General features: G+C 38.4%; 1 protein-coding gene and 1 long non-coding RNA gene across 4 annotated transcripts in view; one reads left to right on the top strand and one right to left on the bottom strand.

Annotated features, from left to right (window-relative positions):
- Window positions 1-7,377, bottom strand: part of LOC133633804 (uncharacterized) — an 8,442-nt gene extending 1,065 nt beyond the window's left edge. The window contains exons 1-2 of the long non-coding RNA XR_009821837.1: window positions 7,352-7,377; window positions 6,908-7,254 (exon numbers count right to left, since the gene is read on the bottom strand). This is a non-coding gene — a long non-coding RNA (uncharacterized LOC133633804). The remainder of the gene's footprint in view (window positions 1-6,907; window positions 7,255-7,351) is intronic.
- radil (Ras association and DIL domains) overlaps window positions 1-12,500 on the top strand; it is a 75,767-nt gene that overhangs the window by 43,948 nt on the left and 19,319 nt on the right. For all 3 annotated transcript variants that reach the window (XM_062026512.1, XM_062026513.1, XM_062026515.1), the window contains one exon: window positions 6,833-6,956. In XM_062026512.1, the coding sequence (XP_061882496.1) occupies window positions 6,833-6,956 (124 nt within the window). The remainder of the gene's footprint in view (window positions 1-6,832; window positions 6,957-12,500) is intronic.

Here is a 12,500-nt window from a genome sequence, read left to right as displayed (position 1 = left end):
TATGCATATATCTATAAAAATGCTTTTTTTTTTAAAAAGAAGGGTTTTTAAGCCATCCACAGTCTGTGGTGCCCTCAGGTGGTCAGGGAAAAAGATAATAAAAAAGATAAAAACTAGAACACCCTAATAGCTAGAACTAGTATGCATATATCTATAAAAATGCTTTTTTTTAAAGAAGGGTTTTTAAGCCATCCACAGTCTGTGGTGCCCTCAGGTGGTCAGGGAAAAAGATAATAAAAATAAAATAAAAACTAGAACACCCTAATAGCTAGAACTAGTATGCATATATCTATAAAAATGCTTTTTTTTAAAATAAGGGTTTTTAAGCCATCCACAGTCTGTGGTGCCCTCAGGTGGTCAGGGAAAAAGATAATAAAAAATAAATAAAAACTAGAACACCCTAATAGCTAGAACTAGTATGCATATATCTATAAAAATGCTTTTTTAAAAAGAAGGGTTTTTAAGCCATCCACAGTCTGTGGTGCCCTCAGGTGGTCAGGGAAAAAGATAATTTAAAAAAATAAAAACTAGAACACCCTAATAGCTAGAACTAGTATGCATATATCTATAAAAAGGCTTTTTTTTTTAAAAGAAGGGTTTTTAAGCCATCCACAGTCTGTGGTGCCCTCAGGTGGTCAGGGAAAAAGATAATAAAAAAAATAAAAACTAGAACACCCTAATAGCTAGAACTAGTATGCATATATCTATAAAAATGCTTTTTTAAAAAGAAGGGTTTTTAAGCCATCCACAGTCTGTGGTGCCCTCAGGTGGTCAGGGAAAAAGATAATTAAAAAAATAAAAACTAGAACACCCTAATAGCTAAAACTAGTATGCATACATCTATAAAAAGGCTTTTTTAAAAATAAGGGTTTTTAAGCCATCCACAGTCTGTGGTGCCCTCAGGTGGTCAGGGAAAAAGATAATAAAAAAAATAAAAACTAGAACACCCTAATAGCTAGAACTAGTATGCATATATCTATAAAAAGGCTTTTTTAAAAAGATGGGTTTTCAAGCCATCCACAGTCTGTGGTGCCCTCAGGTGGTCAGGGAAAAAGATAATTAAAAAAATAAAAACTAGAACACCCTAATAGCTAAAACTAGTATGCATACATCTATAAAAAGGCTTTTTTAAAAAGAAGGGTTTTTAAGCCATCCACAGTCTGTGGTGCCCTCAGGTGGTCAGGGAAAAAGATAATAAAAAAATAAAAACTAGAACACCCTAATAGCTAGAACTAGTATGCATATATCTATAAAAAAGCTTTTTTAAAAAGAAGGGTTTTTAAGCCATCCACAGTCTGTGGTGCCCTCAGGTGGTCAGGGAAAAAGATAATAAAAAAATAATAAAAACTAGAACACCCTAATAGCTAGAACTAGTATGCATATATCTATAAAAAGGCTTTTTTAAAAAGAAGGGTTTTTAAGCCATCCACAGTCTGTGGTGCCCTCAGGTGGTCAGGGAAAAAGATAATAAAAAAAATAAAAACTAGAACACCCTAATAGCTAGAACTAGTATGCATATATCTATAAAAATGCTTTTTTAAAAAGAAGGGTTTTTAAGCCATCCACAGTCTGTGGTGCCCTCAGGTGGTCAGGGAAAAAGATAATTAAAAAAATAAAAACTAGAACACCCTAATAGCTAAAACTAGTATGCATACATCTATAAAAAGGCTTTTTTAAAAAGAAGGGTTTTTAAGCCATCCACAGTCTGTGGTGCCCTCAGGTGGCCAGGGAAAAAGATAATAAAAAAATAAAAACTAGAACACCCTAATAGCTAGAACTAGTATGCATATATCTATAAAAAGGCTTTTTTAAAAAGAAGGGTTTTTAAGCCATCCACAGTCTGTGGTGCCCTCAGGTGGTCAGGGAAAAAGATAATTAAAAAAATAAAAACTAGAACAGCTTAATAGCTAGAACTAGTATGCATATATCTATAAAAAGGCTTTTTTTAAAAAAGAAGGGTTTTTAAACCATCCACAGTCTGTGGTGCCCTCAGGTGGTCAGGGAGAGCATTCCACAGACTGGGAGCGGCGGAGCAGAAAGCCCGGTCTCCCATAGTTCGTAGCTTTGTCCTCGGAGGTTGGAGGAGGTTAGCCTGTCCGGAGCGGAGGTCTTCCACAGGGGGTCCGCAGAGGTACAGCAGGGGGGCCGTGAAAGTTTTGGGAGATTTATTTAGAATATATGTTTTTATATTTCCACCCGCAGAAATGTAAATGTCTTTAAATACATATGCTGTCAGCTAGCAATTACCGCTTTAGTTTTCAGCTAGCGATTAGCACATTAGTTGCCAGCTAGCCATTAATTAACCTGTTATATGTCAGCTAGTGATTAATGCTCTATTTGTCAGCTAGCAATTAGCACTTTAGTTGTCAGCCAGCAATTAGCGCTCTAGTTTTCGAGTAGCGATTAGTGCTCTAGTTGTTAGTTACTGTAGCGATAAGCGCTTTAGTCGTCAGCTAGCAATTAGAGCCTTATTTGCCAGCTAGCCATTCGCGTTTAGCTAGAGATTAACGCCGCAGTTGTCATTTAGCGATTGGCACGCTAATTTCGTTTAGTGCTTTTGTTGCTCGCTAGCGTTTGGCAGGCTAGCTGTCAGCTAGCAACTAATACACTAGTTGCCAACTAGCTATTAGCGCACTAATTGTCAGCGAGAGATTAGCACTCTTAATTGTCAGCTAATGATTATTGCTTTAGTTGTCAGCTAACAATTGTTGCCCTAGTTGTCAATTGCAACTAACACTCTAGCTGCCAGTTAACAATTAGCACTCCAGTTGTAAGCTAGCGATTGGCGCGCTAGTTGTCAGCTAGCAATTAGAGCCTTAGTTGCCAGCTAGCCATTAGCGCTCAGCTAGAGATTAACGCCGCAGTTGTCATGTAGCGATTGGCACGCTAATTTCCTTTAGTGCTTTTGTTGCTAGCTAGCGTTTGGCAGGCTAGCTGTCAGCTAGCAACTAATACACTAGTTGCCAACTAGCTATTAGCGCACTAATTGTCAGCGAGAGATTAGCACTCTAATCTTCAGATAATGATTATTGCTCTAGTTGTCAGCTAACAATTATTGCCCTAGTTGTCAAATTGCAACGAACACTCTAGCTGCCAGCTAACAATTAGCACTCCAGTTGTCAGCTAGCGATTGGTGCGCTAGTTGTCAGCTAGCAATTAGAGCCTTAGTTGCCAGATAGCCATTAGCGCTCAGCCAGAGATTAACGCCGCAGTCGTCATTTAGTGATTGGCACGCTAATTTCGTTTAGTGCTTTTGTTGCTAGCTAGCGTTTGGCAGGCTAGCTGTCAGCTAGCAACTAATACACTAGTTGCCAACTAGCTATTAGCGCACTAATTGTCAGCGAGAGATTAGCACTCTAATTGTCAGCTAATGATTATTGCTCTAGTTGTCAGCTAACAATTATTGCCCTAGTTGTCAACTTGCAACTAACACTCTAGCTGCCAGCTAACGATTAGCATTCCAGTTGTCAGCTAGCGATTAACGCCACAGTTGTCATTTAGCGATTGGCACGCTGAGTGCGTTTAGTGCTCTTGTTGCTGGCTAGCGTTTAGCAGGCTAGTTGTCAGCTAGCAATTAATGCACTAGTTGCCAACTAGCTAGTAGCACGCTAATTTTCAGCTAGGGATTAGTGCTCTAATTGTCAGCTAGCAATTAATGCACTAGTTGCAACTAGGTATTAGCGCGCTAATTTTCAGCTAGCGATTAGCGCTCTAATTGTCAGATAGCAATTAATGCACTAGTTGCCAACTAGCTATTAGCGCGCTAATTTTCAGCTAGCGATTAGCGCTGTAATTGTCAGCTAATAATTATCGCCCTAGTTATCAACTTGCTATTAACGCTCTAGTTACCAGCTAATGATTAGCACTTCAGTTGTCAGCTAGCAATTAATGCCGCAGTTGTCATTTAGCGATTGGCACGCTAATTGCGTTTAGTGGTCTTGTTGCTAGCTAGCGTTTAGCAGGCTAGTTGTCAGCTAGCAATTAATGCGCTAGTTGCCAACAAGCTATTAGCGCGCTTATTGTCAGCTAGTGATTAGCACTCGCATTGTCAGCTAATGATTATTGCTCTAGTTGTCAGCTAACAATTATCGCCCCAGTTGACAACTCGCGACTAACGCTCGAGTTGCCAGGTAACGATTAGCACTCCAAATGATTGTGACATTAGTGCTGTAGTTGTTAATTAGCGAATAATGCTGCAGTTAATTGACTGAAGCAATCGATCAGTCTCAGACCCAGCCAATGAGGTGTCAAGTTTGGAGTCACGTGATACACTGAATTTTAAAATACAACATTTTTATACAAACGCATTTTGCTCACGTTTTTCATCAAATACATTTTCAGCATAATTTGATGTAAAAAAAAAAACGAAATTCAGTTACCACAGTTTGAACGCAAAAAAATTCAGTTAGATAAATACAGTTTTTATAAAAAAGCTTTTGTAATAAAGACACAAATTAACAATTAGCAATTATGTAAATTAAATCTTACTTTCTGTTATTTTTAAAAATTTTTGTTGTATTGTTTCAATTTATTTTAAGTTTTTTGCCAACATATCTAAAGTCATTTAAAAAGATTTACTTTTTATTTAGAGTTTTTGTCTTAATGTTGTACTTGCATGCTCATAAAGACGACAGATGGCATAAAAATGTGTGCGTGTGTGTGTGTGTTCTGGCAATGCTTACTTCATGGGGACATCGCTCTGTTTACACCAGACCTGGGCAAATTAAGGCCCGGGGGCCACATGCGGCCAGTTGAGCTTTTCAATCTGGCCCGCCGGACATTCCCAAATAATTTTTTTAGATCTTACAAAGTGTAGCTGCCAATATGATGTGCAGTGATGTTTTCTAATGACCGTAAGTCTTCAACTATACTAAGTATTTCAATGGTTGGAATCTGCGCTTATGGATGATATACTCGTTACTATGGTCATCTAATTAGTTACTATGGTCATCTAATTAGTTACTATGGTCATCTAATTAGTTACTATGGTCATCTAATTAGTTACTATGGCCAGCTCAGACGAGGCACCAAGCAGTGTGGGCGGGAAGCGTTTCCACAGACGCGGAAGGAGATTTTCACAACAAAGTTCTAAAGCTTAGTGATGTATAGAATAGAAAGTAATTTATTGATCCCTGGGGGAAATTCATCAAATACCAGATACATCAGATTGTAGGTGGGTTTATTTTGTACCCTTCGCGTTCATATTTTACTGTTTGCCATGTTTCACTTGAATGTAAAATATGTCAATCGAAAGGGGGTTTGACGTTCATATTTTGTCAATATTCAGTGTTTTATCGTTCATAGAAAAATGTAAAAATTCCATTACGGTCTGTCGTAACGTTTTTAAGCATTCAATAAGACATTATTGTGAGGTTTTGTATTAGTGTTCCTAAAAATAGATATACCGGCCCCCAGACACATTTTTTTCTCTAAATGTGGCCCCCGAGTCAAAATAATTGCCCAGGCCTGGGTTACACAGTCACCTTTGGGGGACCTCTGACGGTATGGGGACAAAAAAACAGGTCCCCTAAAGGGAAACCTTTTTAAATAATAGTCAGATCCATTCTGAAGATGCCTAAGTGATTTTATTTTTTTTTCTTATTTTTTCCTTAGGATGACATTTTCATACAGCATGATTATAAAACATTATTACTAGAGATGTCCGATAATATCGGCCTGCCGATATTATCGGCCGATAAATGCTTTAAAATGTAATATCGGAAATTATCGATATCGTTTTTTTTATTATCGGTATCGTTTTTCATTTTTTTTATTTAATTTTTTTTAATTAAATCAACATAAAAAAACATAAGATACACTTACAATTAGTGCACCAACCCAAAAAACCTCCCTCCCCCATTCACACTCATCCACACAAAAGGGTTGTTTCTTTCTGTTATTAATATTCTGGTTCCTACATTATATATCAATATATATCAACACAGTCTGCAAGGGATACAGTCCGTAAGCACACATGATTGTGCGTGCTGCTGGTCCACTAATAGTACTAACCTTTAACAGTTAATTTGACTAATTTTCATTAATTACTAGTTTCTATGTAACTGTTTTTATATTGTTTTACTTTATTCTTTATTCAAGAAAATGTTTCTAATTTATTTATCTTATTCTATTTTATAATTTTTTTTAAAAAAAGACCTTATGTTCACCATACCTGGTTGTCCAAATTAGGCATAATAATGTGTTAATTCCACGACTGTATATATCGGTATCTGTTGATATCGGTAATTAAGAGTTGGACAATATCGGAAAAATCTGCAAAAAAGCCATTATCGGACATCCCTAATTATTACCTTAAAGTATGATTCACGTTCAGAATGTTCCATCCTTCTATATATGGTAGTTGGAGTTGCAGACAACTTCATTACTGCTCAATAGCAGTTTTCAGTAATGTCACAGAAGATGCAGGATTTGCTTGAACATTTAAGTGGTGAAACTTCCTATAAGAGGACAGCTGTAGTGATGTATTCTGATGATCCTGTCATATTTCATTTCAACTTTTTTTTTTTTTACATGGTCCTCAGTAGTCACGTACAAATTTGTGTGAATTATGCAAAATTACTTAAATTTGGTCCCCATGAACCATACTAACTCTTTATCCCCAGGGTCCCCAGTAAGAATGATCAGCACATTACTTCATCAATCCAGAGATTTAAAGACGTGTATGAGCTAACTGGGCAGTGGCCATTTTACACCATTTTTTGTTATGCCTCCACAACCTGTAGAAAGGGTGGTCCCCTCAAGTGATGATCAAAAACTTGGTCCCCATTCCAAATGATAACCAGTATGTGTGTGTGTGTGTGTGTGTGTTCAGGTGCTCCAGAGTGGCCAGGACCTGTTGCAGGGCTACCAGGTCCACCCGGAGATCCAGGCTCAGATGTTTGCTTACCTCTTCTTCTTCTCCAACGTGTCCCTCTTCAACCAGCTGCTGGACAAAGGTAGGTACGAAGAGCCCCCATTAGACCTCCCCGAGGAGCCCACCCGGCTTTTAGCCGGCGCCCGAGTGCGTCCTTGTCAGCAGTTTGGCAGGGGGAGGGGGTCGAGGGTGGGTTGGGGTGGGGAGGGGCGTGTGTGGGCAACGCAAGATTTGTCCTCCACGTCCTTCTGCTGACTGTCCTTTAATTGCCCTCGCTCCACCTTCTTCTGCCTCCATCAGGGAAGAAGATGGAGGAGCGAACAAGGTCAAACGCTTGCTATTGTGGTCTGGTCTAAATGCTGGAAACAGCACTTTACCTGCTCCTCCACACACACACACACACACACACACACACACACACACACACACACACGTGTCATACGTCTTCATTAGGCTGCAGAGACAGCACAGCAATACCTTCACATTAATGCAGGAACAGGAACGCCCCGTCTGGCTCCTTCTAGTCGCTCATTGATATTTCCCCACCCACGGTGTCCATGGCAACAGAGAAGCTGACGTAGGCAAGGCACACACACACACACACACACACACACAGTGTGTAGCCGCTGGTGTAGAGGTGGGAATCACAGAGTATCTCACAATGACGACGTTATCGCCGGCGATGATGTCTTGATACCGCGATTGTGCGATGGTTTATGAGAAGACAACCTTGCTCCTCCTCTTCAAAGATCCCTTATTTGAAGCGAGGGGAACCTGCAGCAATAACACAAGCCAAAGATCCTTTTTATTAGGGGTTTTTCACCTTTTTGACCAACTTTTCCACTACAGAGGGAAATGAATAAATATTTAAATAAACAAATATCAACACTGAATTAGTAACTTTACTCTTGACTTTAATGGTATTCAATAATTATATCTAACCTGCTTACTTTACAGATATGAAAGCATGTGTTACTCACAAAGATTATTATATATTGAACACATAAACCTTAGAAATGAGGAAAATCCATTCCAATCAAACGTACTGCAAAAGAAGGCACTCAAAAACTGATGAAAAAAATAAATAAATGCACAACAAATCGGGTAGTGCTAAAATCCATCCATCCATTTTCTACCGCTTGTCCCTTTTGGGGTCGCGGTGGGTGCTGGAGTAGTGCTAAAATAAACAAAATAAATAATACATGTTTTTGTTATTAAATAAACTGTTAGTGACATTAAAGTACAAATAAAAATACAGCTTTAGTCATAACCAGAGATGTCCGGTAATATCGGACTGCCGATATTATCGGCCGATAAATGCTTTAAAATGTAATATCGGAAATTATCGGTATCTGTTTCAAAATTATCGGTATCGGTTTCAAAAAGTAAAATGTATGACTTTTTACACGGACATAGGGAGGAGTACAGAGCGCCAATAAACCTTAAAGGCACCGCCTTTGCGTGCCGGCCCAGTCACATAATATCTACAGCTTTTGACACACACAAGTGAATGCAAGCATGCTTGGTCAACAGCCATACAGGTCACACTGAGGGTGGACCGTATAAAAACTTTTAACACTGTTACAAATATGCGCCACGCTGTGAACCCACACCAAACAAGAATGACAAACGCATTTCGGGAGAACATCCGCACCGTAACACAACATAAACACAACAGAAGAAATACCCAGAACCCCTTGCAGCACTAACTCTTCCGGGACGCTACAATATACACCCCACGCTAACCCCTACCCCCCCAACTCAACCCCGCCCACCTAAACCTCCTCATGCTCTCTCAGGGAGAGCATGTCCCAAATTCCAAGCTGCTGTTTTGAGGCATGTTAAAAAAAATAATGCACTTTGTGACTTCAATAATAAATATGGCAGTGCCATGTTGGCATTTTTTTCCATAACTTGAGTTGATTTATTTTGGAAAACCTTGTTACATTGTTTAATGCATCCAGCGGGGCATCACAACAAAATTAGGCATAATAATGTGTTCATTCCACCACTGTATATATCGGTATCGGTTGATATCGGAATCAATAATTAAGAGTTGGACAATATCGGATATCGGCAAAAAAGTAATTATCGGACATCTCTAGTCATAACTTTTGCACCTAAACTTTTATGACTTTAGCTTCAGACTTTTATTTTTTTATTTTTTTATTTTTTCATAAAGAATTACAATCATGTGTGCTTACGGCCTGTATCCCTGCAGACTGTATTGATCTATATTGATATATAATGTAGATATTGTGTTTATGTTGATTTAATAAAAAAATAAAAAATAAATATATTTTTTTTAATTATTTTTTTTATTTCTTGTGCGGCCAATCGGCCCGGTGGTTGGGGACCACTGCTTTAAATGACAAGAGCCACTGCTGTTTTTTAAGGACCAGCTTCGGAAATGCCAGTCAAAGATCCTCTATACGACAAGACAGTAGCAGTCTGCTGTTTTTGAGGACCTGCTGAATTTTTTTTTTGTCAAAGATCCTTTATCAGACAAGAGCCACTGCTTTTTTTAAATGACCTACTACAGTAACAAAAGTCAAAGATCATTTATATGACAAGAGTCACTGCTATTTTTCAGGACCTGCTGCAAGAAAGACGTGTCAAAGATAATTAATATGACACGAGCAACTGCTGTTTTTTAAGGACCAGCTTCAGGAATGCCAGTCAAAGATCCTCTATATGACAAGACAGTAGCAGTCTGCTGTTTTTGAGGACCTGCTGAATATTTTTTTTTGTGAAAGATCCTTTATCAGACAAGAGCCACTGCTGTTTTAAATGACCTACAACAGTAACAAAAGTCAAAGATCTTTTATATGACAAGAGCCACTGCTGTTTTAAATGACCTACAACAGTAACAAAAGTCAAAGATCTTTTATATGACAAGAGTCAGTGCTATTTTGCAGGACCTGCTGCAAGAAAGACGTGTCAAAGATCATTAATATGACAAGAGTCACTGCTATTTTGCAGGACCTGCTGCAAGAAAGACGTGTCAAAGATCATTAATATGACAAGAGCAACTGCTGTTTTTTAAGGACCAGCTTCAGGAATGCCAGTCAAAGATCCTCTATACGACAAGGCAATAGCGCTCTGCTGCTTTTGAGGACCTGCTGCAAACATTTTTTTTTATCAAAGATCATTTATTTGACAAGAGCCACTGCTGTTTTAAATGACCTACTACAGTAACAAAATTCAAAGATCATTTATATGACAAGAGTCACTGCTATTTTGCAGGACCTGCTGCAAGAAAGATGTGTCAAAGATCATTTATATGACATGAGCAACTGCTGTTTTTTAAGGACCAGCTTCAGGAATGCCAGTCAAAGATCCTCTATACGACAAGACAGTAGCAGTCTGCTGTTTTTGAGGACCTGCTGAATTTTTTTTTTTGTCAAAGATCCTTTTTCAGACAAGAGCCACTGCTGTTTTAAATGACATACTACAGTAACAAAAGTCAAAGATCATTTATATGACAAGAGTCACTGCTATTTTGCAGGACCTGCTGCAAGAAAGACGTGTCAAAGATCATTAATATGACACGAGCAACTGCTGTTTTTTAAGGACCAGCTTCAGGAATGCCAGTCAAAGATCCTCTATACGACAAGGCAATAGCGCTCTGCTGCTTTTGAGGACCTGCTGCAAACATTTTTTTATTAAAGATCATTTATTTGACAAGAGCCACTGCTGTTTTTAAATGACCTACTACAGTAACAAAATTCAAAGATCATTTATATGACAAGAGTCACTGCCATTTTTCAGACCTGCTGCAAGAAAGATGTGTCAAAGATCATTAATATGACAAGAGCAACTGCTGTTTTTTTTTAAGGACCAGCTTCAGGAATGCCAGTCAAAGATCCTCTATACGACAAGGCAATAGCGCTCTGCTGCTTTTGAGGACCTGCTGCAAACATTTTTTTATCAAAGATCATTTATTTGACAAGAGCCACTGCTGTTTTTAAATGACCTACTACAGTAACAAAAGTCAAAGATCATTTATATGACAAGAGTCACTGCTATTTTGCAGGACCTGCTGCAAGAAAGATGTGTCAAAGATCATTTATATGACAAGAGTCACTGCTATTTTTCAGGACTTGCTGCAAGAAAGATGTGTCAAAGATCATTTAAATGACACAAGCAACTGCTGTTTTTTAAGGACCAGCTTCAGGAATGCCAGTCAAAGATCCTCTATACGACAAGGCAATAGCGCTCTGCTGCTTTTGAGGACCTGCTGCAAACCTTTTTTTATTAAAGATCATTTATTTGACAAGAGCCACTGCTGTTTTAAATGACCTACTACAGTAACAAAATTCAAAGATCATTTATATGACGAGTCACTGCCATTTTTCAGGACCTGCTGCAAGAAAGATGTGTCAAAAATAATTAATATGACAAGAGCAACTGCTGTTTTTTAAGGACCAGCTTCAGGAATGCCAGTCAAAGATCCTCTATACGACAAGGCAATAGCGCTCTGCTGCTTTTGAGGACCTGCTGCAAATTTTTTTTAATCAAAGATCATTTATTTGACAAGAGCCACTGCTGTTTTAAATGACCTACTACAGTAACAAAATTCAAAGATCATTTATATGACAAGAGTCACTGCTATTTTGCAGGACCTGCTGCAAGAAAGATGTGTCAAAGATCATTTATATGACACAAGCAACTGCTGTTTTTTAAGGACCAGCTTCAGGAATGCCAGTCAAAGATCCTCTATACGACAATACAGTAGCAGTCTGCTGTTTTTGAGGACCTGCTGAATTTTTTTTTTGTCAAAGATCCTTTTGCAGACAAGAGCCACTGCTGTTTTAAATGACCTACTACAGTAACAAAAGTCAAAGATCATTTATATGACAAGAGTCACTGCTATTTTTCAGGACCTGCTGCAAGAAAGATGTGTCAAAGATAATTAATATGACAAGAGCAACTGCTGTTTTTAAGGACCAGCTTCAGGAATGCCAGTCAAAGATCCTCTATACGACAAGGCAATAGCGCTCTGCTGCTTTTGAGGACCTGCTGCAAACATTTTTTTTATCAAAGATAATTTATTTGACAAGAGCCACTGCTGTTTTAAATGACCTACTACAGTAACAAAATTCAAAGATCATTTATATGACAAGAGTCACTGCTATTTTGCAGGACCTGCTGCAAGAAAGATGTGTCAAAGATCATTTATATGACACGAGCAACTGCTGTTTTTTAAGGACCAGCTTCAGGAATGCCAGTCAAAGATCCTCTATACGACAAGACAGTAGCAGTCTGCTGTTTTTGAGGACCTGCTGAATTTTTTTTTGTCAAAGATCCTTTTTCAGACAAGAGCCACTGCTGTTTTAAATGACCTACTACAGTAACAATAGTCAAAGATCATTTATATGACAAGAGTCACTGCTATTTTGCAGGACCTGCTGCAAGAAAGACGTGTCAAAGATAATTAATATGACACGAGCAACTGCTGTTTTTTAAGGACCAGCTTCAGGAATGCCAGTCAAAGATCCTCTATACGACAAGGCAATAGCGCTCTGCTGCTTTTGAGGACCTGCTGCAAACATTTTTTTTTATCAAAGATCATTTATTTGACAAGAGCCACTGCTGTTTTAAATGACCTACTACAGTAACAAAA

Source organism: Entelurus aequoreus, linkage group LG18, assembly GCF_033978785.1.
Source record: "Entelurus aequoreus isolate RoL-2023_Sb linkage group LG18, RoL_Eaeq_v1.1, whole genome shotgun sequence".
NCBI lineage: Eukaryota > Metazoa > Chordata > Actinopteri > Syngnathiformes > Syngnathidae > Entelurus > Entelurus aequoreus.
Note: the sequence above shows the minus strand (reverse complement) of the source record. Positions and strands in the feature narration are given on the sequence as shown.